The following is a 24,359-nucleotide window of genomic DNA, read 5'->3' as shown; positions in this document are numbered from 1 at the left end:
TGAGGCGGAAGACTATTTCCCTCATTATGTTGATTGGGAAATTCAGGGCCAGTACAATTGCATTGTTGGCTCGAGATCTTACAGATAGTAATTTACTAATTTGGATTTGAAACCAGGCACTCTGCCCAGTGGGATGCACATCTTTAATGACAGCACTCACAGAAGCAGGTAGATAGATCTCTGTGAATTTGAGGCCAGCTTGGTCTCTACGGAGAGTTCCAGGACAGCCAGGGCTATGTTAGACCTTGCCTCAAGCAAAACAAAACAATAGAAAACCTAAGCCCTACCTCTCCTTATGGCTGCTCTTACTCCTCTGTACTGCCGCTATGTATCAGTACCGTGTAGATGAAGGCACTTAGACTGAATTTATACTTCACCACATGAGGGTCCCTGGAGAGTCAAAAAAATTTTAATTATGTGATCAAGTTTTATAACAGAAAAAATGTTATTCCTAAAGTGAATGTTTTATTCAAAGTTGCATCAGAAATCAAATCTTTGACATTTTTGAAGGGACTACAATTAATAGTTGTTAGTATTATATAGTATAAATTAATTAATTTTTCTTTGTTTGTTTGTTTCTTTCTTTCTTTCTAAGACAGGATCTTGCTTTATCCCTCTTGGCTAGTTTGGAACTCTGTACATAGGTCTGGTTGGTGGGATTAGAGGTGTGCCATCATGTCTGACCTGTACAACTGTTTAAGGAGTAGTTGTTGAGGTGTGGTGACACTGACCTTTGGTCCCCGGCTGAGATAGGTAGGTCTCTGAGACCAAGGACAGCCGGGTCTGCACAGTTCAGGGCAGCAGGACTATGTGCCTGGGCCCTGCCGGAAACAGACTGGTGTAATGAGTATACTGTAAGAGAGCAGTGGGCGGGCAGTAACGAGGGCACCACCCAGGCTCTTTAAGACATTCTAGAAGTAGAAGACTATCCTGCTGATGCCCACATTACCATTTTAAATCAGGAGTCACCAATGCTTTCCCTACTAATTTATATATTTTTCAAAAAATTTCAAATTATTTCCCATCCAAAAATTTCAAATTATTTCCCGTCCTACATCTTTTTCTTTCTTGCCTTGTCCCATCTTAGATGTGATTATAGAAAATTCCATCTTTTTTAGTTCGTATCTATTTAAATGTCAGTGTTAACAAGAAATTCCTTACATGAGTTGTGGGACAAAAAATTGTTCATATTACCCGTTATGTAGCTTGATGGAGGTTACACGCCTTGCAGGTGAGGCCTGGGTTCTACCTTCCTCCCCCAAAACCTTTAAAATACTTATGTTAACTCAGAATTGTTACATAATGAACATCTGTTTGTCGTTTTCTTTTTAAATTCTGTAACGGCAACAAACAAACAAAATGGGGCTGAGAGATGGCTCTGGCTGAGGACCAGAGTAGGGTTCTGAGCACCCGCGTCACAGGGCGTCTGACCACCTAGACCCAGCTCCAGTTCCAGGGACTTGTCACCTTTGCTCTCTGCTGGCACTAGCACTTATGTCCACAAACCTACATAGAGACCCAAATGCTTCCAAATTAACTGTCTTTTCAGGAAGCAATGTTAATTGTCTAGTTTATATTTGTCTTAAAGTACGGATAGAGTGAATGATATTTAAAAGTAAAGTTCTCCTCTAGTTGACTTCTTTGTTGTTGAGATTGGTTATGCAGCCTCATGGAGCCCAGGCTGATGTCAAACTGTACATATCTGAGGATGGCCTAGAATTTCCTATCTTCCCGCCTCTGTCACTGAGCCTGCTTTTCTAGTTGTAATTCTTTTTTTTTTTTGACAGTTTTGCACTTTATTGTCATTGTCGCCGTCTCAGGCCTTGACTTTGTACTTGCGCGGTGCGCGGTGGGTACAGCCGCTCCTTCCGCTGCTGCTTCTTGGTCTTCAGCTTCTCTTCATGCGTGGTGAGCCAGCAGCGCATGGCTCTTGTCTTCTTGGATCGCAGGTCCAGGGGCTTGTACTTCTTTCCCTTGTAGAATTTCCTGAGGCTTCCCTTTTGAGTCTGATTAATGACAGTGAGGACACGGGCGATGGATTTGCACACAACTTGTATCTTGGAGAGCTTGGATGCGGCGCCGCCTGTCACTTTGGTCATGCGAAGCTGGGACATTTCCACCTTCAGATCGTCCAGTCGTTTCAATAGCTCCTCATCCAGGGGCTGGGGATTTAGCTCAGCGGAAGAGCGCTTGCCTAGCGAGCCCAAGGCCCTGGGTTCGGTCCCCAGCTCCGAAAAAAAAAAGAAAAAAAAAATAGCTCCTCCTCCTTCTTGCTGTGCAGGTCCCAAGCCTTAATCTTGGCCATTGCTGCGTTGTTCTCTAGTTGTAATTCTTACTGCTGCTCTGATGCAACACTACAGGTGTAAGCAACCGCAGACTGCTACAGAGCCTGTTATGATCTGACAGCAGAGGCTGTTATCTCTGTTCTGTGTGAAAGGGTCTAGGAGAAGAGGACATGGTACCGTGCTTGCCATTCAGATGTGAGCACGAAAAGCTCAGTATCCAGCACCACTGTTAAAGCCAGACTGAAAGCTGGGCTGGTAACACACGCCTTTAATCCCAGCACTCAGAAGGCGAAGGCGGAGGCAGCGGAGGCAGCAGAGGCAGGCAGCTCTCTTGAGTTTGAGGTCAGCTTGGTCTACAGAGTGAATCCCAGGACAGCCAGGGCCACACAGAAAAATCTTGCCTCAAAACAAACAAAACAAACAAAAGAGCCATATTTAAAAAAGTCTGCCATGTATGTGCAGACTTACCCTTACACAGGAGCGCGTAACACACACACACACACACACACACACACACACACACACACACACACACACACACTCGTAAACTCAACTCTTCATTATACAGAAAAGAGGGTTGAGGCAGGAAATACTAGACTTTGCTATGCTACTGAAACATTAGGGATTTAAATTGTATACTCCAAAATTGCATGTGGAAAAGTGGTTATCTTTTGTATAAACTACAACTTTGCAGTGAGTTAGTGTAACTGTACCTTAAATACAACATTTAAACAATCTGGCCTCAGAATTTGATGTGGCCCTTCCCTTTGGCAGTTTGGAATGAGGAAAACATTGATTGAACCTTGACCCTGTGGTGACCTTGACACTGTGGTGATCAGGGACAAATCACTCATTCAGTGATTCCTCTGTCTCTGTGAAAGAGGAGAAAGACTGTTGTGGTTTGCTTTATGAGAGAATGTGACAGTGCTATTAAGATTAGGTACTTTTGGTTATTATACAAGTAGTTATATTTCCTGGATACCTCTGAGATTGTAGTCCAAGTTCAAGCTCAATAGGAGAAAGGTTGTTGGTTTTATAGTTCAGAGTAATACTACTTTTAGAGATGAAACTCATACTATAGGTTGGGCTGACCTGGAACTCACCATATAGCCTAGGCCATGTCATCTCTCTTAGCCTTAGGCTTGATCTATTCTCTCTCTGTGTGTGCTGTGTGTATGTGTGTGTGTGTGTGTGTGTGTGTGTGTGTGTGTGTGTGTGTGTGTGTGTGTGTATGCAAGTAAGTATATGTGGGCTTTCCAACACTTTCCAACTGGGCTTATATCCCCAGTCCAGTACATGTGTATTTTGAAAACCTAGTCATGCTTCTGAAGGCTAGGGAATATAATGACATGTGTGAATACTTGCTTCTGCTTAATACTTACCGGCTTGATGTAACTTGTTCTAACTAAACATTTTAATTGATAATGAGGGAAATATTTACACTTAATTTCTTGCCTGTTATAAAAATATAAAAAATAAAGTATTGGTGTCTTTTACCTGCTATGTCTGCACCACGGTGTCCCAAGATATCTGCTAGATATCTTGGTGGAAACACATCCCAGCCACACACTTTGCTACATTCAAACCCTCACATAAAAGAACACACAACACAATAATCTTTGACCCAATTGGTAAGATATAATTGCCCACTTAAACATACAAAGCCCGGTACCATCCATCCCTTAGGAACATTGATAACAACCTGTAAATACACAGAGCAGAATCTTAACGTCACCTGCCATGGCTTCTCACTCTCTCCTCTTCCTGTCTGTCCAGTCTCCTTCTCAAACTTCAAACTTCCTTCAAACTTCTCTCCCGCCCATCCTTCCTTCTCCTCCAATGATAGGCCTCCTTCTATCCTGTGCCTGCCCCTCACCTGTACTTTACACATTCAAGGGGGAGGTTCTGGTGAAGTCACCTGATCCCTGAGTACGTGACTAGGCAGCTCTCCTTGGGGCAGTGGAATCAGTATCAAAATACAGATAACTTCAGGGCAAACCACAACACTTGCCTACTACAAGTGTTGATTTTCATATTTGTTTAGAGATACCAATGCTCCAACTGGAAGTTCCTACAACACTTTCTAGAGGCTATATCTATATTTCTGATGGCGAGGAGCCAGTGTAGTTGTAAGGGATAGAATTCAGGATAAAGTTTGACTCTTGACAAGTTGGCTAACTTGAGAATTTAGGTAATGTAGTCTTAAATCAAGGGGACATTCCTGGGGAGGTTATTGGACTTGGAATGGGAGGTAGACCCATAATTTTCCCATAAGTATTGTTTGTAGTCTTCTAGGTAGGTTGTTCTGTTTGTGCGCGCGCGCGCGTGTATGTGTGTGTGTGTGTGTGTGTGTGTGTGTGTGTGTCACACGCATGCGCACATTCTTGCACGTGGGTGTTTGAGATGATCTCACAGTGTAGTCCTGGATGACTTAAAACTGTGTGGCTCAGGTTGTTTTGAACTTGTAGTACTCCTTCTACCCTAGCTTCATGACTACTTATATTCACGCATGTATATATAGGCATGCATATAGCTTATAGGCACGCCCTACTGTAGTTAGCTCCTTCAGTGCTCTTTATTTGTGCCTATAAACCTCCTCGAGGGAAACTGTGCTAATGGTCGAAATAGGAAAGAACTAGTGAGCTAAAATACTATAATAACTCAGGTCCTTGCAGTGAAGCCTATTTTTCTTTCCTGTTACACAATTCTCAGAAATAATATGTATTATGACATGAATCTCTGTGGGCAGATCTTAGAAGAGAGAAACACAAATGAGCTTTTTATATCATTTGGAACGATCATAGAATTACTACACACAAAGGAGAGGAAACATGGTGTGCTATGTATGCATTGCTGTGTAGTCATTGGACAGGGTACCTCCTACATTAGATTCCTGAATGCTGGGATTGCAGATGTGCTCTACCACATTTAGCTGAATGTTCCCTTTTCTCTTAATTGATAATGAGTTGATTCCTTTTTTGAGATAAGGTCTCTACTGTGTAGTGCCTCTGCCTACTGAGTACTGAGTACTGAGTACTGAGTACTGAGCACCTCACTCAGCCCAATCACTTTATTCTTTTGGAGTTAATTTATTCTGTCATGGTGATCTGGTTTATTCTTGATTTCCCAAGTCATGTTACTAATATAGAACTGAGTAGAGCTAGTGTCAGGATGACTCTCATAATAACTCTAAGAAATACTTAGAGAGCTGATGAGATGGCTGAGTGGGTAAGGGAGCTTGCTTCGAAAGCGTGATGATCTGCGTTCAGTCCCAAGGACCCACACACACAGAGGTGGAAGGAGAGAATCGGCTCCATAAAGCTGCTCTCTGGATTCGCATGTGGGCCGTGCTGAGTGCTCTTCCCCTAGATCTCACCATGCTACCAACACAGTAGTAATTAACAAAACTGATTTAAAAATCGTGAGGAGATGTGATGGCTTGTATATCCTTGTCCCAGGGATGGCACTATTAGGCATAGCCTTGTTGGAGTAGGTGTGTCACTGTGGGTGTGGGCTTTAAGACCCTCATCCTACCTGCCTGGAAGCCAGTCTTCTGCTAGTAGCCTTCAGATGAAGATGTAAACTCCCAGCTTCCCCTGCACCATGCCTGCCTGGATGCTGCCATGCTCCCACCTAGATGAGAATGGACTGAACCTCTGAACCTAAGCCAGACTGAATTAAATGTTGTCCTTTGTAAGACTTGCCCTGGTCATGGTGTCTGTTCACTGCAGTAAAACTCTGAGACAGGAGAAAACTCTGGTTTAACAGTTTGACTAAAAGCAGGAGATAGTAGGGCCTTTCAGCTAGAAAGCCTCTTTAGTGTGCCAGACTGGGAGACAAAGTTATAATGAGCAAAGGATTTAGGCTATTTTTAAATTTAAAAATGGTAGAAATTCATTTTTCATAGTTCTTGGGGTAGAAAGTTTGATCAAGACATCAGTGAGTTCACTGTCTTTGTGAGGGCTTTTTTGTTTCTTTTTTTTTGTTTCTTTTTTTTTTTTTTTCCAGAGCTGAGGACCGAACCCAGGGCCTTGTGCTTGCTAGGCAAGCGCTCTACTACTGAGCTAAATCCCCAACCTTGTTTCTTTCTTTTTTTTTTTTTTTTAAGATTTTATTTTATTGTATATGAGTACACTGTAGCTGCCTTCAGACACACCAGAAGAGGGCATCAGATCCCATTACAGATGGTTGTGAGCCACCATGTGGTTGCTGGGATTTGAACTCAGGACCTCGGGAAGAGCAGTCGGTGCTCTTAACCGCTGAGCCATCTCTCCAGCCCCCCCAACCTTGTTTCTTGATAGTGGGTACATTCTGTGATCTTGTGTGCAGGAAGGGGGCACTTTGAATTTTACTTATGGACTAGGGCCTGAAGAGTGAGTATTTTAGAAGAAGCATCTTGGTGACAGTCTAAGCCCCTGCTCACGATCCAGGAGTTCTAGATTTTAGGCTTCAAATCATTATCAAAACAACAACCACACACTTTCCATATTATACAAAAAAAAAAAAGGTCTAGAAAGAATATCTTGAAACTTAAGAAGTTTCACATTTATGCAGACAAATCAAGTAAAGCTAAAGTGTATCTATATAGAAAACTTGGATGGGCCTAGAAGCGCCTCTTTTGCAGTGTGGAAGTGTTTTTCTTCCTTTAACGTGGACTATAAGCTAGGTGCCAGAGGACTGGGGTGGGAGGGCTGGGGAGGGGCAGGTAGGGGAGGCTGCTGCAGCTGCTTCATTTGTGGCTCCCTAAAAGAGTCCAGTAAAAGGCTAAGGGAGTGAGCTGTCGTGGCACTTCTGTTTACTGCAAGATTTACATTGGCTACTTTTTGGCATGTTTGCTCAAAATCATCTTTCCTGTATTCTCTCATTTGTGGATTTATCACTTTGTTGTTCTCCAGGCAGGAACAGCTAGCACAGAATCAGTAGAGCAGGAGGCCAACACCGGCCTCGCTTTTCTCTTGGGCATCATCTTATTTAATCCTTACAGGTTCTTGTGAGTTGGGGATAATAATCCTCACTGAGCCGTGGTTTGTAGTGCGGCAGTAAGAACGGAAACTCAGTCCTTCTAACTCTTGTTCTTCCTCAGCTCTTTGCCCTGGTCTTCTGAGCCCTTGTCCCTTTAGTTAGACTTTCTCCAATTCCGCCAGCCCACACCATTTATAGCACTTAACATTCTGAAGTGAGCAATTTTGTCTCACTTTAACTTTATTATATGTGAGGGCTCTCTGCCACCTTAGAATGTGGGGTGCACAAGGGCAAGGGACTTTTTACTGCAGTGCTCCCATAGACCATGGCAGTAACCTGGGAGACTTTAAATATGTATTTTCTGGGGCTGGGGATTTAGCTCAGTGGTAGAGCGCTTACCTAGGAAGCGCAAGGCCCTGGGTTCGGTCCCCAGCTCCGAAAAAAAAGAACCTTAAAAAAAAAAATATGTATTTTCTGCTTGTTAGCTTTTCACAGTTGTAGATAATCGATAATGTATTTATTGATGAGTTTACATGTAGTTAGCAATGAAAAATAATTTAACTTCTGTAAACACTTCCTGGCTTACGAGGGCGTGGTTACTAGAGATGAAGCTGAAACATGTTCTGGTCTTATTCTACTCCTAGACATGTATTAAAATAGAAGATAATGGTCCCTCAAATAGAGTATGATTTGCCCCCAGAGAATAAATACATGAACCAAAGGAAAACAATGATTAAATTTCTGTGTAGTGCTTGGAAGACTTGCAGAAAATCTTCATAGTTTAAAGCATTTTCAACGTTTAAAAATGTTCACCTTTACATACTGAGCCATCTTGCTGGTCTGGTTATCCACCTGTCCCCCCATTCATCCACTTCCCGTTATATCCACCCACTCACATGTCTGTCCATCTGTCTGTGTGCCTGACCACCTGTTTATCTATCTATCCATCCACTCACCCACCCATCCATCCATCCATCCATCCATCCATCCATCCATCCATCCATCCATCCATCCACCCTTTCTTCTTTCCTTCCTTTTTTTGATTTTTGTTTTTTTTTTGTTTTGTTTTTTGGAGACAGGGTCCACTATATACTCTGCTTTCTCTGCCTGGCTTCAGTTGTCTTTTTTATGTATATGTATAATGAGCTTGGCATAATAGAGATAATTTGTGCACATTATTCAGATTCTTTTTACAACTTTATATCATTAAATTTATGAAGAGTTTGATAACTACATACTATTTCATAAAAGAATCAATTCCAGTTGCCCAAATAAATGTCTTTATATTTAGTGGATTTAGATTATTTTCAAGTACATTTTAGTTTTTGGACTCCTAGGTCTTGCTTTTTACAAACTGTAGTTTTTAATGGCTAAACTCAATGTCGTAAATGGCTTCGGCCATCTCAGCACTTTATGTAGACAAGAGAGTGGATTGGAGCTGGCACCAAAGGTTCTTTGTTAAGCAGCGGAGGAGCAGGCATCAACAAGCAAGAGCACAGGGCATGCTGAGCAGAGCAGAAGACTTGGGATGAAAGTGAGGCAAATGAGTGATGCGGCAGGAAAAATAGGGAGGGCAGCTTACAGGTTACCGCAGCGTCTGCGCTTTCGGTGTTTGTGGTGCTGGTTAAGTCAGGGCCTTACACATGCATTCTCTACCAGTGATCTGCACTGCAAACTCACACTGAAGACAGACTGTAGACGTTATCATTTGCGTGTGTTCATGTGCACTATGGTACGTGTGTGGAAGCCAGAGGACAGCCTTGTGGAGTCCGTTCTCTTCCCTGCACCTTTGTGGGGTTCTGGGATTGAATCCAGGTCATCAGACAAGCTTCTTTTTCTACTGAGCCATCTCATGGATACATTCTTAAGGTGAGAAGCATACGCACTGTGAGGCTTTTGAGTTGATGACAGATATGATTACATTTTTTATTCAGAAAGATTACTCTGAGGTATTATAGGTTGTCAGGAACTAAACTCAGGTAAAAAGTCAGTTGGTTGAAAGGCAGGAATGGCCTAGAGAAATAACTAGGAGGTCCACTCATGCACAGGGAATGAAGAGGGGATTACCTACAGTGGTTCTGGGGTTTAAATAGTTGGGAAAATAATCCAGAGGTGAAAGTGCTTAATAGCGGCAGATGCGAATGGTCGTGTCTTAGAAACCAGCTGGATTTTAGAGTAGAGGAATTTCAGAAGGGCAGGCTGTCATGTTTGCAATCTTTGAGAAGGTGCTTCGTCATCTAATTGCTCATGCTTTTGTGTTTTCCTAATATATTAGAAGGGAAACCTTGCTAGTAAAATGGCTTCATGGGCCACTGATTCAAACACTACATCCAAGAGAAGAAATAAGTAGCACTCTAAGTCAAGAACTTTTTTTGGCCTGGTCTTTTAATACCCTGATAATTTAGAGTTTGTTAGTTGATTGGTCATCTTGTTTGTAGATTATAGCCTAGCATTGCAAACAACTGTAAGTAATTGCTTACCAATCATCTGGGAAGATCATAGAGAATAGAAGAAGTGAAACTTGGCATGCTTAAGTTGAATGAACTCACGGGGAGGTCAGTGTACCGGCGTTATTGCTAATCCGAATATCATAAATAAAACCTTAACAAAATTGAGATTCGACTTTCGGACTTTAGTTCTGTTGCATTGATGTACGTCCTAGTTTTGTTTCTATCTATGTGTTTATTTATGAATAGCAGGGTCTCACGTACTCCGGGCTGTCTCAGACTCTCTGTGTAACTAAGTATGACTTTGAATTTCCAATATTTCTACCTCTGTTTCCCAAGTACTGGAGTTGCAGGTGTGTACCACTCTGCCCAACTAGGGGAATTTTGATAAAACAGCTCAAGGTTATGCTTGATCAGGCACTACATTGCCTGTTCAAGATGGACCTTATCAGGGAATGAAAAGAAATGTATTTATTCATTCTTTTTTTTTTTTTTTTTTTTTTTCAGAGCTGAGGACCGAACCCAGGGCCTTGCGCTCGGTAGGCAAGCGCTCTACCACTGAGCTAAATCCCCAACCCCTTTATTCATTCTTTTTATTCCTAGAGTCTGTCATAGCCAAGGTTGGCCTCAAACTCACTGTGTAACTAAGACTGACTCCTGAGCCTCCTGCTTCTTTCTACCTCCCAGGAGCTACAATTAGTTATGTGCCACTGAACCCAATTTTAAAACCATTTTTATTTAAATCTAGGTCATGAGTTTATCAACAGTTCGAATCAAGTTAAAACGGTTGGCTATTAACACTGCAAACAACAACCTGAATATTTTGAACTATTCAGCAATGCTGACAAAAAAAGTCTTACAGTGTTTGTTAAACTTTGCTTTGATTGTAAATGGAATGAAGTGGACTTCTGCTACTACTTTAGATTACAAAGTTAAACCTTAGATGATTTTTTAAAAGTTTTAAAAAAGTAAATTCTTTCAAAGGTCTGGATTAGTAAAAGTCTGGGGCTTGAAGTGGGCACTGGTTTCACTATTTTTTCACCCTGGGTCTTCAACACTCCACAGATAGTGCCTAGAAGATAACGGAATGGCTGCTTTAGAGCTTCCTTCTCTGTTCTGTTTGCCAGTGTAGAGCGTTCAGTTTCACCCATCAGCTCTGGAGCAATGCAGAACATAAAATGCCCTTTTAGAGTGACTATTTTAAGACAGGTGAGTCATGCAGGTATAATATAAGATTTTCTTTTTAAAATATAATGAGATATTTGATATTCTAATTTAGGCTAAGATTCTGTTAAATGTGAAACAGAAAAAAATAATTGAAGTGAGGAGGAAAGGGAGAAAATGTCTTTCTAGTGAATGCACTCCCTATAGTGAGTGCATTCCTTCTCATTGTGGGGTGTAGTGGGGTGAAGCAGACCAGGGGCTGCAGTGGCACATCCTGCTACAGGGACATAAATAATAGAGGATGTATTGAATATGTACAGATCAAAGGACAGTGAAGACAGTGAAGAAGATTCAGCAAGGAGGACAAAGCTAAGTAAAAGGATGCTTCAGCTTTTGTTACAATAATTAAATATTCAAAAAGTCAGCCATTTTATAGGGCTAAGAAGCTAAGCAATTGCTCATTTTATATTCCTGTCTTTTCTTTCTTCAAGCGAGCTATAGGCAAACAAGCTTACATCAAGCATTTATATTGAGAAATTTCTTTTACAGAGTGTCATAAGCAAGTTCAAAACCCAGCTTTTAATCTCCTGTGGCATAATCATAATATTCATGATGCCCCTAAGACACTTGATGTTTGTTCTAAACCATCAAAGGAAGAAATACAGTATGTTCAGCATAATTTGCCCTGTATTTATTATCAATGATCTAGCCCGATGACTTCTCAAAGAAATAATTACTGTAAAAGGAAATGCATGTGGAAACGAGGTGTCTACAGTAAGTTTTAGTGACATCAGCCCATTTGTGCTGTAGGAATGAAGTACCATAGACTGGGCTGTGATGTGAACATACATTTACCTCATCATAGTTGATAAAGGTGCTTGGTTTGGTGTCTGGTAAGGGCTATTGGGTGATGTTATGTCCTCATATGGCAAAAGAGAAGACAAAAAGTCCTACCCAGGTCCTTGCCCTGTTCCTAGTCCACTGGTCATTTTAGAAGTTGTTCCACCTCTTAATATATCACAGTGAGGACTCATTTGGAATATGGGCATTTTAGGGTATATCCAGAGCATAGCAGATGAGATGGATAACCGTTTTGGGATAAGTAAAAGCATTTGTGTTGCTTGAGAGTAATATGTGTTCAGTGGTTGAAAGCAAGTCATTGGTAATAGGTGTGTGTGTGTGTGTGTGTGTGTGTGTGTGTGTGTGCGCGTGCGCGTATTTGTTTGATTTAAAACGTTAGTCTTTTTGTTGTGACAAATATGTGAAAACAACTTAAAAGAGGAAAGAGGGATTTCAGTCCATGTTTTTGTCCATGATTGATTTGCTGCGTTGCTGTGGGCCTGTGGGGAGGCAGGAATCATGGTGGCAAGAGTGCATGGCGAGTAAAGTCACTTACTTACCTTGTTGTGTCAAGGAAGCAGAAAGAGGAAAATAGGAAGGGATCAGGGCAAGAGAAGAACCTGCTTCCATGGATCGTCTTCCTCCGAGGAGACCTTATCTCCTAAAATTTTTAGAATCTCAGGCTAGAGAGATGGTTCAGTGGTTAAGAGCACTGACTGCTCTTCCAGAGGTCCTGAGTTCAAATCCCAGCAACCACATGGTGGCTCACAAACATCTGTAATGAGATCTGCTGCCCTCTTCTGGTGTGTCTGGAGACTGACAGTGTACTTATATATAAAGTAAGTAAATAAGTCTTTAAGATTTCTAGACTCTCCAAGAGTGAGGTCATCAGCTGTGGATCATGGCTTTAACACAGGAGCCTGTAGAGAGCATTTCATATTCAAACTCAACAGCTTTAAAGATGAAAAATAAAGACGGCCTTCATTTCTGTAATTCTGGATTTTGTTTGTGGCTGTTGTTTAGAGTCAAATGGAAAGGTGTGGTTCTTTTTGTCTGGGGATGCTGGGGTTTTGCTAACTTGCCACATTGTTATCAGCTCAAGAGATGAGATTTTACTCCAGCTGCTTCCCGTCCAACTGAGTCGTGTGCCATGTTTCTAGCCTGCTTGTGGGATTCAAGTTTCAATAAAGTTGACTCTTTGTATCTCACTTACAGACTTGTACTCTGTCATACCAGGAATCTTAGTGCACATATGATTTGCTCATTTGAAATAAGATAGATTATTACTATAAGTGTGGACTTTTATTTAGATACTGTAAGTCACTGGACAGCATAACTATATGTAAATCACACAATTAACTGAATTTCATTGTTTTTCTTCATTAGATTTTTAAAGCTCTGTCTCGTATTTTATTTTTCGAGACAGGGTTTCTCTGTGTAGCTCAGATCTGCCTGTCTCTGTTTCCCGAGTGCTAGGATAAAGGGCACGTGCCACCACCACCCAGCTTCTCCTCCAAGCTTTAGTGCTTCTTAAGTACAACTCTGTCAGAGCTCCATGTAAAGACCAGGAAGGAGTTTCTTAAGCTTGGAGAACCTTGACTTGGGAGGTGGGAATGTTTGTATATTTAAGAAAAGTTTTGTGGCAAAGAACAGTTTTAGTGCAGGAGGGCATCAATGAGCAAAATTTGGGGCAAGGGTTGGTTAAGTTTATAAATTGACCCTGTTGCTAGAATAATTAGTGTATTTAACTTAGGAATACAGGATTTCAAGTTACTATTAAATGTATTTGTCTGAAGTAACTGCCCAAAGAAATACACCATAAGCCTCATAGACAATTTTTAAAAATTCAAGTGGATCATTTAAAATGAAAGAGGTGGTGCAGTGGGGTGTAGCCAGGGTTACTAGCAGACAGAGGCAGGACGACTGATTGAGCCTAGCTAGCCAAGGATGTAATTTATTTTGAGACAAGCATTCTGCCGTGTAATATAAGCTAGTCTCACACTCTGGACAATCCCCAGCCTCAACTTCCTAAGTGCTGAGATATGGCTGTGTGTCCCCAAACATGGTTTAGAGCACCTGAATTGGAGGAACCAGTCAATAGGTTGGAATAGGTTATATTGTTATTTTTTATTGCCCAGGCAACAATAAAACGCAAAAAAGAATTTGGTGTAATAATACATGCATGAAGCAGAGGCAGAGGCAGAGAGGCAGAGAGGTAGAGAGGCAGAGAGGCAGAGAGGCAGGAGGATATCTACAAATTCAAGACCAACTATGGACCATATAACAAGTTCCAGGTAGCAGAGTTACAGGATGAAACCCTGTTTCAGAAAAAAAAAAAGTTGATGAAAAAGGCTGGGTATTATTCTGTAGCCCATGTGTAAGTTTTTAATAATATATTTTACTTAACTTTAAAAATTATAAACAATAAACTTATTTCAACATATATTGACCATATAAACTAACAAGATATCTTACATATTTCATACTAAGTCTTTGGAATCCAGTGTGCATTTTATACCTGCAGCACATCTGTTTGCTTTATCCAAAAAGTTGCAAGTACTCAGCATCCACACATGGATGTGACTTGACTAGGTTTTCTAAGTGCTAGGATTATAGGCTGTAGCAAACATGTCTTTTATTAGTTTTGTCTTCTCGGTTTTTTGTTGTCATTTGTTTTGTTCTTTGTTAACAGAGGCATTTTTTAAAAGATTTATTATATATGAGTGTCTTCAGACACACCAGAAGAGGGCATCGGATCCCATTACAGATGGTTGTGAGCCACCATGTGGTTGCTGGGAATTGAACTCAGGACCTCTGGAAGAGCAGTCAGTGCTCTTAGCCGCTGAGCCATCTCTCCAGCCCAACAGAGACATTTTATATATTCACATTTGTTACAACTAAAGAGAATCCTAGGCATTTGAGGTTTTTATTCTTACTATTATGGCTTTTAAACAATCTTATATAGTCTAGGGTGGCCTTGAATCCTTGACCCTCTATGTTTACATTTTTGTATTCTCTTCTCCATAAACTCTCTTTCCAGTAATATTGCCTCCTTTTTAAAATTTTTATTTTTATTAAATTTATTCCCTTTACAACCCAATGTCAGCCCTTGCTTTCCTCCCAGTACCCCCTCATGCAAGTCTTTTCCCCTCCCCTTCCCCCTTCCCCCTTCTCCCTTCCCTTTTCCCTTCCCTCTTCTCCCTTTCTTTTGAGTTATTGGAATTCTTCCACTAATATTGTTGCCTCCCTAAAATAAAGTGTAAGCGTCTTGGAGATGGAGTAATATGGAGAGATCAAATAAACCTTGTAGGCCACAGGGTGTGTAGAAGGGTTGATGGTTACCATTTTCCTGGAGTCATGCCAAGCACTCTCCAGTGTCAAGCATGCTAGTGAGTAGGGTGAAGCCTTTAGTTAGTTAGGCACCAGCTTGACTTCTCCATGGGTGTTGTCTTCAGCATTACAGCCTCACCGTGCGATCGTAGAGAGAAGCCAGTGGCCTTGGAAACAGCTGTGATGTGTAGGAGTCTCCACAGGGCCCCTTTGTCCAACAAGCTCAGTAAGTTGTAAGCCATTCCTGGCTCCTGAGGTCTCACTTGGTGCTTAGATCTCTGGTTAGGTCACTGTCTTCCTTGTTCTTAGTGACTTCATTTAGAGTCCTTTTAATATACATTATATTTTGGGAAATTTCCACATTAGCAGATTTCCACATGACCGCTCAGGTGGCCTTTGTGTTAGTGTCCCTCCCTGTACTTCCTCCCTGCCCTTCCTTCATCCCTTTCCCCATGTAGTCCTTCACTCTAGTCCCCCCCCCCCCCCGCCATCTCCATAACAATATATTCTAGTTTCCTTGGGAGATCCTCTTTTTCTCCTAGTCCCTTACTAGGTGCCTAACCTCCATGGTTATACAGATTTTCATATCAATATTGAAAGCTTAAAAGCTAACAGTCACATAAAAGAGAAAACATAACTATTTGTCTTTTTGGGTCTGGATTAACTCATTCAGGATGAGTTGTTTTGTCTAGTTCTACCCTCTTAACTACAAATTTTATTTTTCTTAACAGATGAATAATATTCTGTTGTGTAAATGTGTACCACATTTTCATTATCTGTTCATCCGTTGATGTGCAAAGTGCAAATAATAATGGGTACATAGCCAATATTAATCAGTTCTGCTAATATTTTATCCCAGTAGGTTTTTTGTTGTTTGCTTGAGGTGAGAAAATTTAAGTCTTGGGTCTCCTACAGCCCACACTGTTTTCAGATCCTCTAGGTCAGTGGTTCTCGACTTTCCTAATGCCGTAACCCTTCAGTACAGTTCTTCCTGTTGTGGTGACGACAACCATAAAATTATTCCATTGCTACTTCATAACTAATTTTGCTAGTTATGAATTATAGTGTAAATATCTGATACGCAGGATATCTCATATGCTTGACCCCCACAGGGGCTCAACCACTAGTCTAGGTTGAAGAGCATGACCTGGAGTTTCTGATCCTCCTGCCTCCACCTCTTGAGTGTTGAGATTTGAAGACTGCGGACACAACAGGTCATGTATGTTGAACCCAAGCATTGTGAATATCAGGGCAGCACTGCAGCCGCTGAGCTGCATTCCCAGCCTCAATGCCAAGGGGTTTTTGTTTCTTTTTTTTTTTTTAAGTTATTGCATGTGTGCCCAGTGGAGGTGACATGTGTGCCCAGTGGAGGTGATGGAGGTGACGTGTATGCTCCAGCACAAGTAGGGAAATCCCAGAGGAACTCTGGAGCTGATCCTCCCCTTCCTCAGAACACCTCACTGCCTGAACCATCTCTGTGGCACTCGAGGGCTTCTGGTTTAGTAGTAAGAGAAAGGTTCTGGATACACTTAAGAAGTGGGATAAATGACGTCCAAGAAAAGCCTTTGGTAAAAGTCAGATGATCCAGGTTATATTTCAAAGTCTGCCATGATTACCTCTATAACTAAGAGCTAATAGGAGGAAGTTGTATTTTTTTGTAGCCTGGTGTGCAGGAGACAGTATCTACCTCAACAGGTAACAGATATGGACATATATTCCTTTCGTATCCCTAGCTGAGTGCTGGGTAAAAAAATTAAGGCTGCACAAAGATTAAACACTGTTTTGGCATGAATATCCGCAATTCCAGAATTATTCTACTGAAGAGAGCTAGTTATTCTGTAAAGAGAGTTATTCTGTAAAGAGAGTAATTCTGTAGAATTTGCATATTCACGCCAAAAGTCACCCTTTGCTATCCTGGAGGACTCACTAAAGTACATCCTTAATAGTTTCAAGGATTTGCCAAGTATCTATTACATAAAACCAAGTGTTATTTATAAACAAACCTTACCTATTTTCAACCTTCAGCTTTAAATAGTCCCCGCCCTTTCTTGCTTCTTGAGGAAGCTGAGCAGTCTCCTTGCCTCTGGCCTGTCCTGCGGTTGCTCCCATGATTCCCAAGCACCGCAGCTGTCACCACATTTATCTCGCTATGTATTGTTATCTGTTAACTATGGCTGGCCAGGGCTTCCCCCAGTTAAAGAGACTGTGCCTCGTTTGTTTTCGTCGTTAATCCTTGGCTCATTAAGATTTCCAACAAACACATGTGAGGCAAAGAAGGCGTGGACAAAGAGTCTTCAGAACCCTTGGCTAAATTTGTTAGCAATAAGATCCAAAAGTAAACAGAGACATTTCTTCTTCTAAAAAATATTTTGTAAGCAGGGTGTGGTAGCAAATGCTAGTAGTCCGGGTTCTTAGGAGATAGAGCCCAGAGGGCCAGAAGTTCAAGGTCACTCTCTAGTACAAACACCTTAGAAATCAGAGTAGCCTATAAGAGACTGTCTCCAAACACATGAATTCTGTGATGCGGACATTTTAGAAATTGTGACCAAGTCTTTCATATTTTACTTTATGATCTGTGAAGTACTTTACTAGAGTGGTGCAGCTTTCTCCAGAAGTAAGTTCTGTAACTCTCTAAAGCCCAAATACCTTCATGGATGTGACTGCTGTATGTTTACAGACTAATATGTCTCTTCAACGTGCGAATATTTAAACAGAACGGAATATTGCACTTTGTTTAAACAGCAGTCTCTGTGTAGCTAAGCCATCTTCGAGAATGCCTGACTTGTATTAAGGACTGAATTTAATACCATTTGTAAACAAAAGGGAATGTGCAGCATTAACCTCATAGAGTGGTTGAAAAATGTTGAGATAATGCAATTAAGTAAGCCATGCAGTAGAGGAAGGCACTGGTCAGTACATGGCTACGACTTAGTCTGTGTGGCTGGCAGAACTTCAGGGATCCGCACTCAAGGATGGAACTCGGGTGTTCAGGCTCTGGAGGCATACATCTTTATCTGGTGAGCCATCTCACCTGTCCTCATTTTGTTTGTAATCAGATCTGTACAGTAAACTTGAGATGTAAAATTTTTGTTTGCTTGTTTTCTTCATATAAGTGAGTAATAAGTGATGTTCAGTTAACTCCTTGGACCTAGTCTGTCAATCTTGAGTTTGTTTATTTGGTAATTAGCAGGTTCTATACATTAAACATACATTCATCCACACTGGGGACTTTTCCAGAGGTGGCCAGGAAGTGACAGTGAAGAGCTGTATTCAGAGATGTCAATCTGTACATTGGGCAGACTCATATCTGTAGCCTCTGGGAGAACCCTAGAAAACTGCCAGCTGGGTTTTTGCATTCTATCTTCTGTTTGCCTCAAAGCAGCAGCACAGGTCCTAAACCTAAGATCAAGAGGATAACAGGGGCCACAGCAGAAGCGTTCACGTCGCGGCCCCTGTCAGATTCTGGTGAATCTGCGAATTCTGCTGTACATCTCCTCGACTTGCCCTCAGGTCAGATAATTGAAGTGAACAGGAAAATGGTAAATTTAATGTATCATGATGCTTCTAGGGAGATGTTGGATCATACCAAAGCACTCCCTGGTCTTAAATGGGTTGAGGGGAGTCACCGAAGGACACAGTATATCACAATATAACAAATTTTTAGATTAAAAAAAAAATCAGAAGCAGTAGAAGGCACAAGAAGATGCTACTTGTAGCTGTATGGTCATGCATACAGGTTCCTGAAGGACAGTAAAGACATGCTGTATCCTTAGAGATGTGACACACCTGTAAGGTGGTAACAGTCATTTATCTGGTAGTGGGTGTGGACTTTGGAATTTCACTATTGTCTGTTTTAGGTTCTGTTTCTCAAAACCTTTGAGTGAAGCAACTAATGAAGGCTTTGTCTTTCCAAAATTATAGGTCAAAAGAGTTAGATCTGATGTCCCATTCCTAACATAGATGATTATAGGTAGTGTCTTGGTGTCATAGTTTCTGTTAAAACCCTAGAAAGAGAGCTGTTTTATTGTTATTTGTTTTGGTTTGGAGGACAGATCTTACATAGCCCAGGCTGGCCTCAGACTACTGTGTAATTCAGGCTGACCTGATCCTATTGCCTACCTCGGAGGCACTAGGATTACAGGCATGGGTCACTGCACTCTTTTTCACTTTGTAATGGTAAGATTTTACTATTAGCCTAGGCTGACCTCCAACCCACTGCCTCTCTGCTTTAGCTTTTGAGTGCTTGGATTACAGGTGTGTACCAGTACATGTGGCTAGCTTGTGTGACTTTTTTAAATGTAATTTGATCAAAGTATAATTAATACAACATGAAATCCAGCCCTTTAAAATGTCGAAAACAATAGGTTGTGGTGTAATTATAAAACTATCTGGACCATTATTTAATTCTAGAATATTTTATCATCTCCAGAAGCTGCTCTGTATCCATTGCTGTCAATTTGCCTTTTCCTCTGATAACCTCAACCCTAACCAGCTATCAGTCTTCTTTGTATCTATATGGATAATTTCCTACTCTGATCATTTCATAAAAATGAAACAGTGTAACGATTCTTTGAGAATGGCTTCCTTGACATACATTGTTTTGCATGGGGCAGGTATCAAGAGCTTCATTTGTTTTTCCTGGTAATATTCAGTCCCAGGTATACCTCATTTTGTGCTACCCCTGATAGACATTCAGGTAGTTTCCGATTTTTAGAAAAGTTTCCTAATGATGATGTTAGCATCCATGTACAAGTTTTTGTGTGCACATATGTTGTTCTTTATCTAGAGCAACTAGGAGTCGACTGTGGGTTGGAATGCTCCGTGTATGTTTATTTTTGGAAGAAATTGCCCAACTGCCACTCAAATGCCCATGCCACTTTGCATCCACCAGCAGTTTATGAGAGTCTGGCTCTTGTGCACATCAGCCAGCATTTGAAAATGTCAAGAGCTTTTTGGAGCCCCCCCCTTTTAGCTCTTCTAGTATGTGCCTATTTTTTAAAGTGAAAAATCTTGCAAAAATAAAATAACCAGAGTGAATAGTTAGACACAGCAAGTAATTATTACATCCTCGTAATTATTATACAAGTAATTATTAAATACTCGCTGTGTGCTGTGCTCTGCTAGGATTCAGAGAAGGAAGTGCGTCTTCACTTCCATGCGTGCGACTCGGCGTTTGTGTATTGAGGGTAGCAAGTGTGTAAGGGAAGCAGAAGCCGTGCTGGGTGTGGAAACAATAACGAGGAGCTCTGTGAGTCCTCAGACCCAGTGGTCGGGCCAGCCAGGGCTGCGCAGTGAGATCCTCTCTACAGAGACAGAGGGTAGGGGAGGAAGACAGGGGCTGGGCGCAGCGGCTACTCAGGAGTCAAGGGAGGGGGATTGCTGGAGACCAACAGTGGGAGACCACAGGGGCAACCTAAGGAAACTATGTATCTAAAAAAAGAAAAAGAAGAAAAAGAAAGATTCAGTATAGTCAGAATGTTGGGGTGGATTGGGGTGGGGAGGGAATGTTTGACTGAACCTGGATTTGCTCCATGTTGTAGAAGGGCTGACATTTATAAGCAGTGAAAAGGAAGACGATGAAGAGCTTCATGCACTTTTGCATAATGTCATCATAGGATAGGCTTTGACCGTGAGGACCAAGCTTCCCTTACACTATTAGTGAACTGCTCAGGATGATAGTCTTCTGATTAAGAACAATGGTTTGGAATGTCATAGCCAATCACTTTCAAAAGTCACATACATACATACATACATACATACATACATACATACATACATACATACAGTAAACCAGGAAAGGAAGTAGATTTAATGTCTGTTCTATATTGTAGTCACTGCTGGCCCCCTTTTTTATCCCCCTTAGGTTTGATTTCTGCCTTTTATTTAGTACACTGCCAAATGTAGTCTGACTTTCCTCTTCCCTCTCTCCCTTCTGCAGGCTCTCTCTGTAGCTCTGGTTCGCATGGGTGCACTGTGCAGCACAGACTGACCTTGACCTCAGCCTGTTCCAGCCTCTCAAGTGCTGAGATTACAGGCACGTGCCTGGCTTTACAAGAATATGCCTGGCTTTATCCTTTTCTTTTCCCCCTTTCTGTCTGTTTTGTAGTATTGGACATTGAACCAAGGGCCTCATACACGCAGAACAATACTGTATCTATGAGCCATACCTGTGTGATGTTGTAATCATGTGACAAAAGTATGCATGACTGCCTCAGTGCGAACCATTTACCACAGTCAGCAACAGCAGGCGTTTACACGTTTTTGTACATTTGATTTCTCAAGAACTTTCCTTGCAGAATCTGGCCTCAATATGTAAAGCCATTTCAGATGAGTAAGGGATTCAAAGAGCCAATTTCCCCACAGCAGATAAACGGAGCCTCTCTCTTACCTGCTTTGCTAAAGCCCAGTGTTAAGAGCTTCGTGAGGGAAATTAGAACTGGACAGGCAAGGAGAGCCTAGGCCTCAGGCTGGTTCTTGCTCATGCAGCTGAGCAGGTTCAAACTGGAAAAGACTGCTGTCTTTTTTTTTTTTGGTTCTTTTTTTCGGAGCTGGGGACCGAACCCAGGGCCTTGCGCTTCCTAGGTAAGGGCTCTACCACTGAGCTAAATCCCCAGCCCACGACTGCTGTCTTCTGTTTTCCTGGTTTGTTTGTTGTTTTTGAGACAAGATCTTAATGCCCTGCCTGGCTGGGAACTCTGCAATAGTGGAGGGTGACCTTACACTCCTATCCTGCCCCTACTTCCCAAGTGCTGGAGTTATGGGCCCGTGCAAGCTTTCCCATTTGTGCAGTGAGTGCTGGGGGTCAAGCCTGGGGCTGTGTGTGCGCTATGCATGCACTCTGTGTTACAGCCCAGCCTCCTTGATTTTTACCAAACCATTTCAGAACTTCAGTTAAGCTTGGTTTGCTGTTAGCACAGCAAGAAAAATACAATGTGGTAAAAGGTTAGGGTAATTGGAATTAGTCATCGTCGAGAAGAAAAAGATGGAGCTAATAATTTCTGTGTAGGCCTTAATCTTATTCAAGGCTATATTGAGGATTGTTGAAAAAAGTGTTACACCAAAGACTTTAAAAAAATAAAAGTTGGGGCTGGGGATTTAGCTCAGTGGTAGAGCGCTTACCTAGGAAGCGCAAGGCCCTGGGTTCGGTCCCCAGCTCCGAAAAAAAGAACCAAAAAAAAAAAAAAAAAGTTTTAAAGTATATTCAAGCCAGATTTAAGGCAGGTGGATCTTTGAGTTGGAGGCTATCCTGGTCTATAAAAGTGTTCCAGCCAGAGCCACAAGAGAAACCTTGTTTCAGAAAACAAAACAAAGCAAACAAAAAAGAAAATACAAATTCACAGCTAGACTCCCTCCACTCACACCCAACTCCCAGCAGAACAGGAAGAAAAATGTCCAGTTTATAAAGGTGTCAGGTTAGATAGAAAGAACAGTTGTTTTCCAGTAAGTAATGGGGAGGGTATGGGCTCACCTTGTCTAGCTACAGATAGAACAGTCTCCGTGGAGATGGTTAAAACAAGTTATTGACTGAGGGGCTCCACACTTAAGGAAAAAGGAAACTGTATTGGGTAAGTCTTTTCCCCTTCCCTACAAGGTTAGGTAGGGTCCCTTTATTTAGAAGAGGCTTTACTGTGAGGGTCATGTGTGAACAGACTGTGGTAGTAGTTGGTTTAGAAGGATAAATCCCTACACTTTGCAATCCATAGAACTTTTATGTTACTACCTATGTAATTGTTTGCTGGTTCTACTTAATAGCCTGCTCTGTGTGTCAGGTCTGTTTCCTGTAGTATTCTTAGTTGCATCTGTGGTCAAAGTTACTTTATGCTGGGCTCATAAGTATTTATTGCCACTTTGGTTTTTGCTCAGGGCTGGGAAGGTCCATAAACCCTTAACATTCGTGATGTGATGTTATTAATAGAAACCATGGGTCTAGGGACAGGTGTGCCAAGTTAGAGCAGCAGAGAAGTGGTGAAGTTAAAGATCACATGGCAATGTTGAGAAAATTAGGGACAAGGAATGAAACCCCCAAACCAGAAACAGTTTCATAGATTGTACACTGAAATGATGACTTGATTACTTTGTAGGAAAGATGCATTTATGACTGGATAGAAGAGGGGGAAGGTGAGACTATTTATAACCAACCTGTTAAAAGGGGACTGTCTCTGAAGTATAGTATTAGCCAAAGAAAGCAAACCACGTGATACGTGTGTCTTCATGTTTGGAGAAAGTAATCCAGAACAGAGAGGTAGAAATACAATTCTCAGTGTCTGGTGGGTTGGTTTCAGGGCCCCTCGTGCAGGTAACCAAATTTATATTCATAAAATGGTGCATCGGTATATGACCTGTACATCTCCTACTGACACTTCAATGTCTTAAAATATTTTTTATTTCCTTAGTGTTGTTGTTGGGGTGCTCGTTGAGGGGAGAGGATAACTTGTGGGAGTCAGTTCTCTCCTGACCGTGTGAGTTCAGGGGCTCAGACTCAGGCTGTCTGTCCAGCTGGGTCAAGCTCCTTTACCTGCTTACTCATCCCCGTGCCTGGGACTTTGAATCAGCTCTGGATTACTGCACCCACTGTGTAAATAGCTGTTATGTTGCTGAGACATGGGGAGGTAAAGAGTCGACATGTGTTACCATACAGCTGACCTTTGTTCCAGCATTTATACTCTGCTTCACAGCTTATAGACACCAAGTCCATGATCACTTGGAAGGGCCAACTTTGTGTCTTTAAACATTTGCAAAAAATACATGCCAAATATTTATAGTGATTTGAAAGAGAAGGGAGGACTGGAGACTTTAGTATTTTGTGTATGTGTGTGTTTTGAGAAGAATAAATTCATCGATTAAGTCATAGAGTAAGTATCCACTTTAAAAAAGCTAGACCGTGTCAGGTGTTGTGCATCTGTGTGATCCTAGCACCAGGGAAGCGAAGGAAAATCCAAGTGTAAGGCCTCCCTGGCTTATCTGTCAGGCCGTCTTGAAAGACCAGAACTTGGAAAGAAAGAGCTCCAGTTTGGATTCTCAGAGGCAGTTTAATGCCTAGCCCCACTTTCCCTCCAGTCCACCGACTACTGAGGCTCTGGGCCTTGGCCATGTAGAGCTAGACCCTAGTCCCTACTTCAGTGACCCCTTCCTTTGCCCCGAGTCAGCCTCCCTTCCTGTCTGCTTTCACATAACTTTCATCTCTCAGCATGTCAAACTGGGACTGCTCAGGGTTTCTGAAATCAAAGTTCCAATTGTACCTGCCGTGCTGATCAGGGACTGTCTGAGACTGAAATGTCAGAGTGGCCCTAAGACTAGAAATCACCCGACAGATTAGGATAACAGCAAAGAA

At 41.8% G+C, this 24,359-nt stretch overlaps 2 protein-coding genes across 16 annotated transcripts in view; one reads left to right on the top strand and one right to left on the bottom strand.

The window, feature by feature from the left end:
- Cpeb3 (cytoplasmic polyadenylation element binding protein 3) overlaps positions 1-24,359 on the top strand; it is a 182,076-nt gene that overhangs the window by 38,741 nt on the left and 118,976 nt on the right. The gene's annotated exons all lie outside the window — the stretch shown is intronic.
- LOC134485286 (large ribosomal subunit protein uL29-like) lies at positions 1,803-23,555 on the bottom strand. The gene is made up of 2 exons (XM_063281054.1): positions 23,544-23,555; positions 1,803-2,273 (listed from the first exon to the last, which is right to left on the bottom strand). Exons 1-2 carry the CDS (start codon positions 23,553-23,555, stop codon positions 1,803-1,805), a joined length of 483 nt encoding a protein of 160 aa, XP_063137124.1.

This window comes from Rattus norvegicus, chromosome 1 (assembly GCF_036323735.1).
Source record: "Rattus norvegicus strain BN/NHsdMcwi chromosome 1, GRCr8, whole genome shotgun sequence".
NCBI classification, from domain to species: Eukaryota; Metazoa; Chordata; class Mammalia; order Rodentia; family Muridae; genus Rattus; species Rattus norvegicus.
The sequence above is the reverse complement of the archived record's forward strand: the minus strand, read 5'-3'. Positions and strand labels throughout refer to the sequence as shown.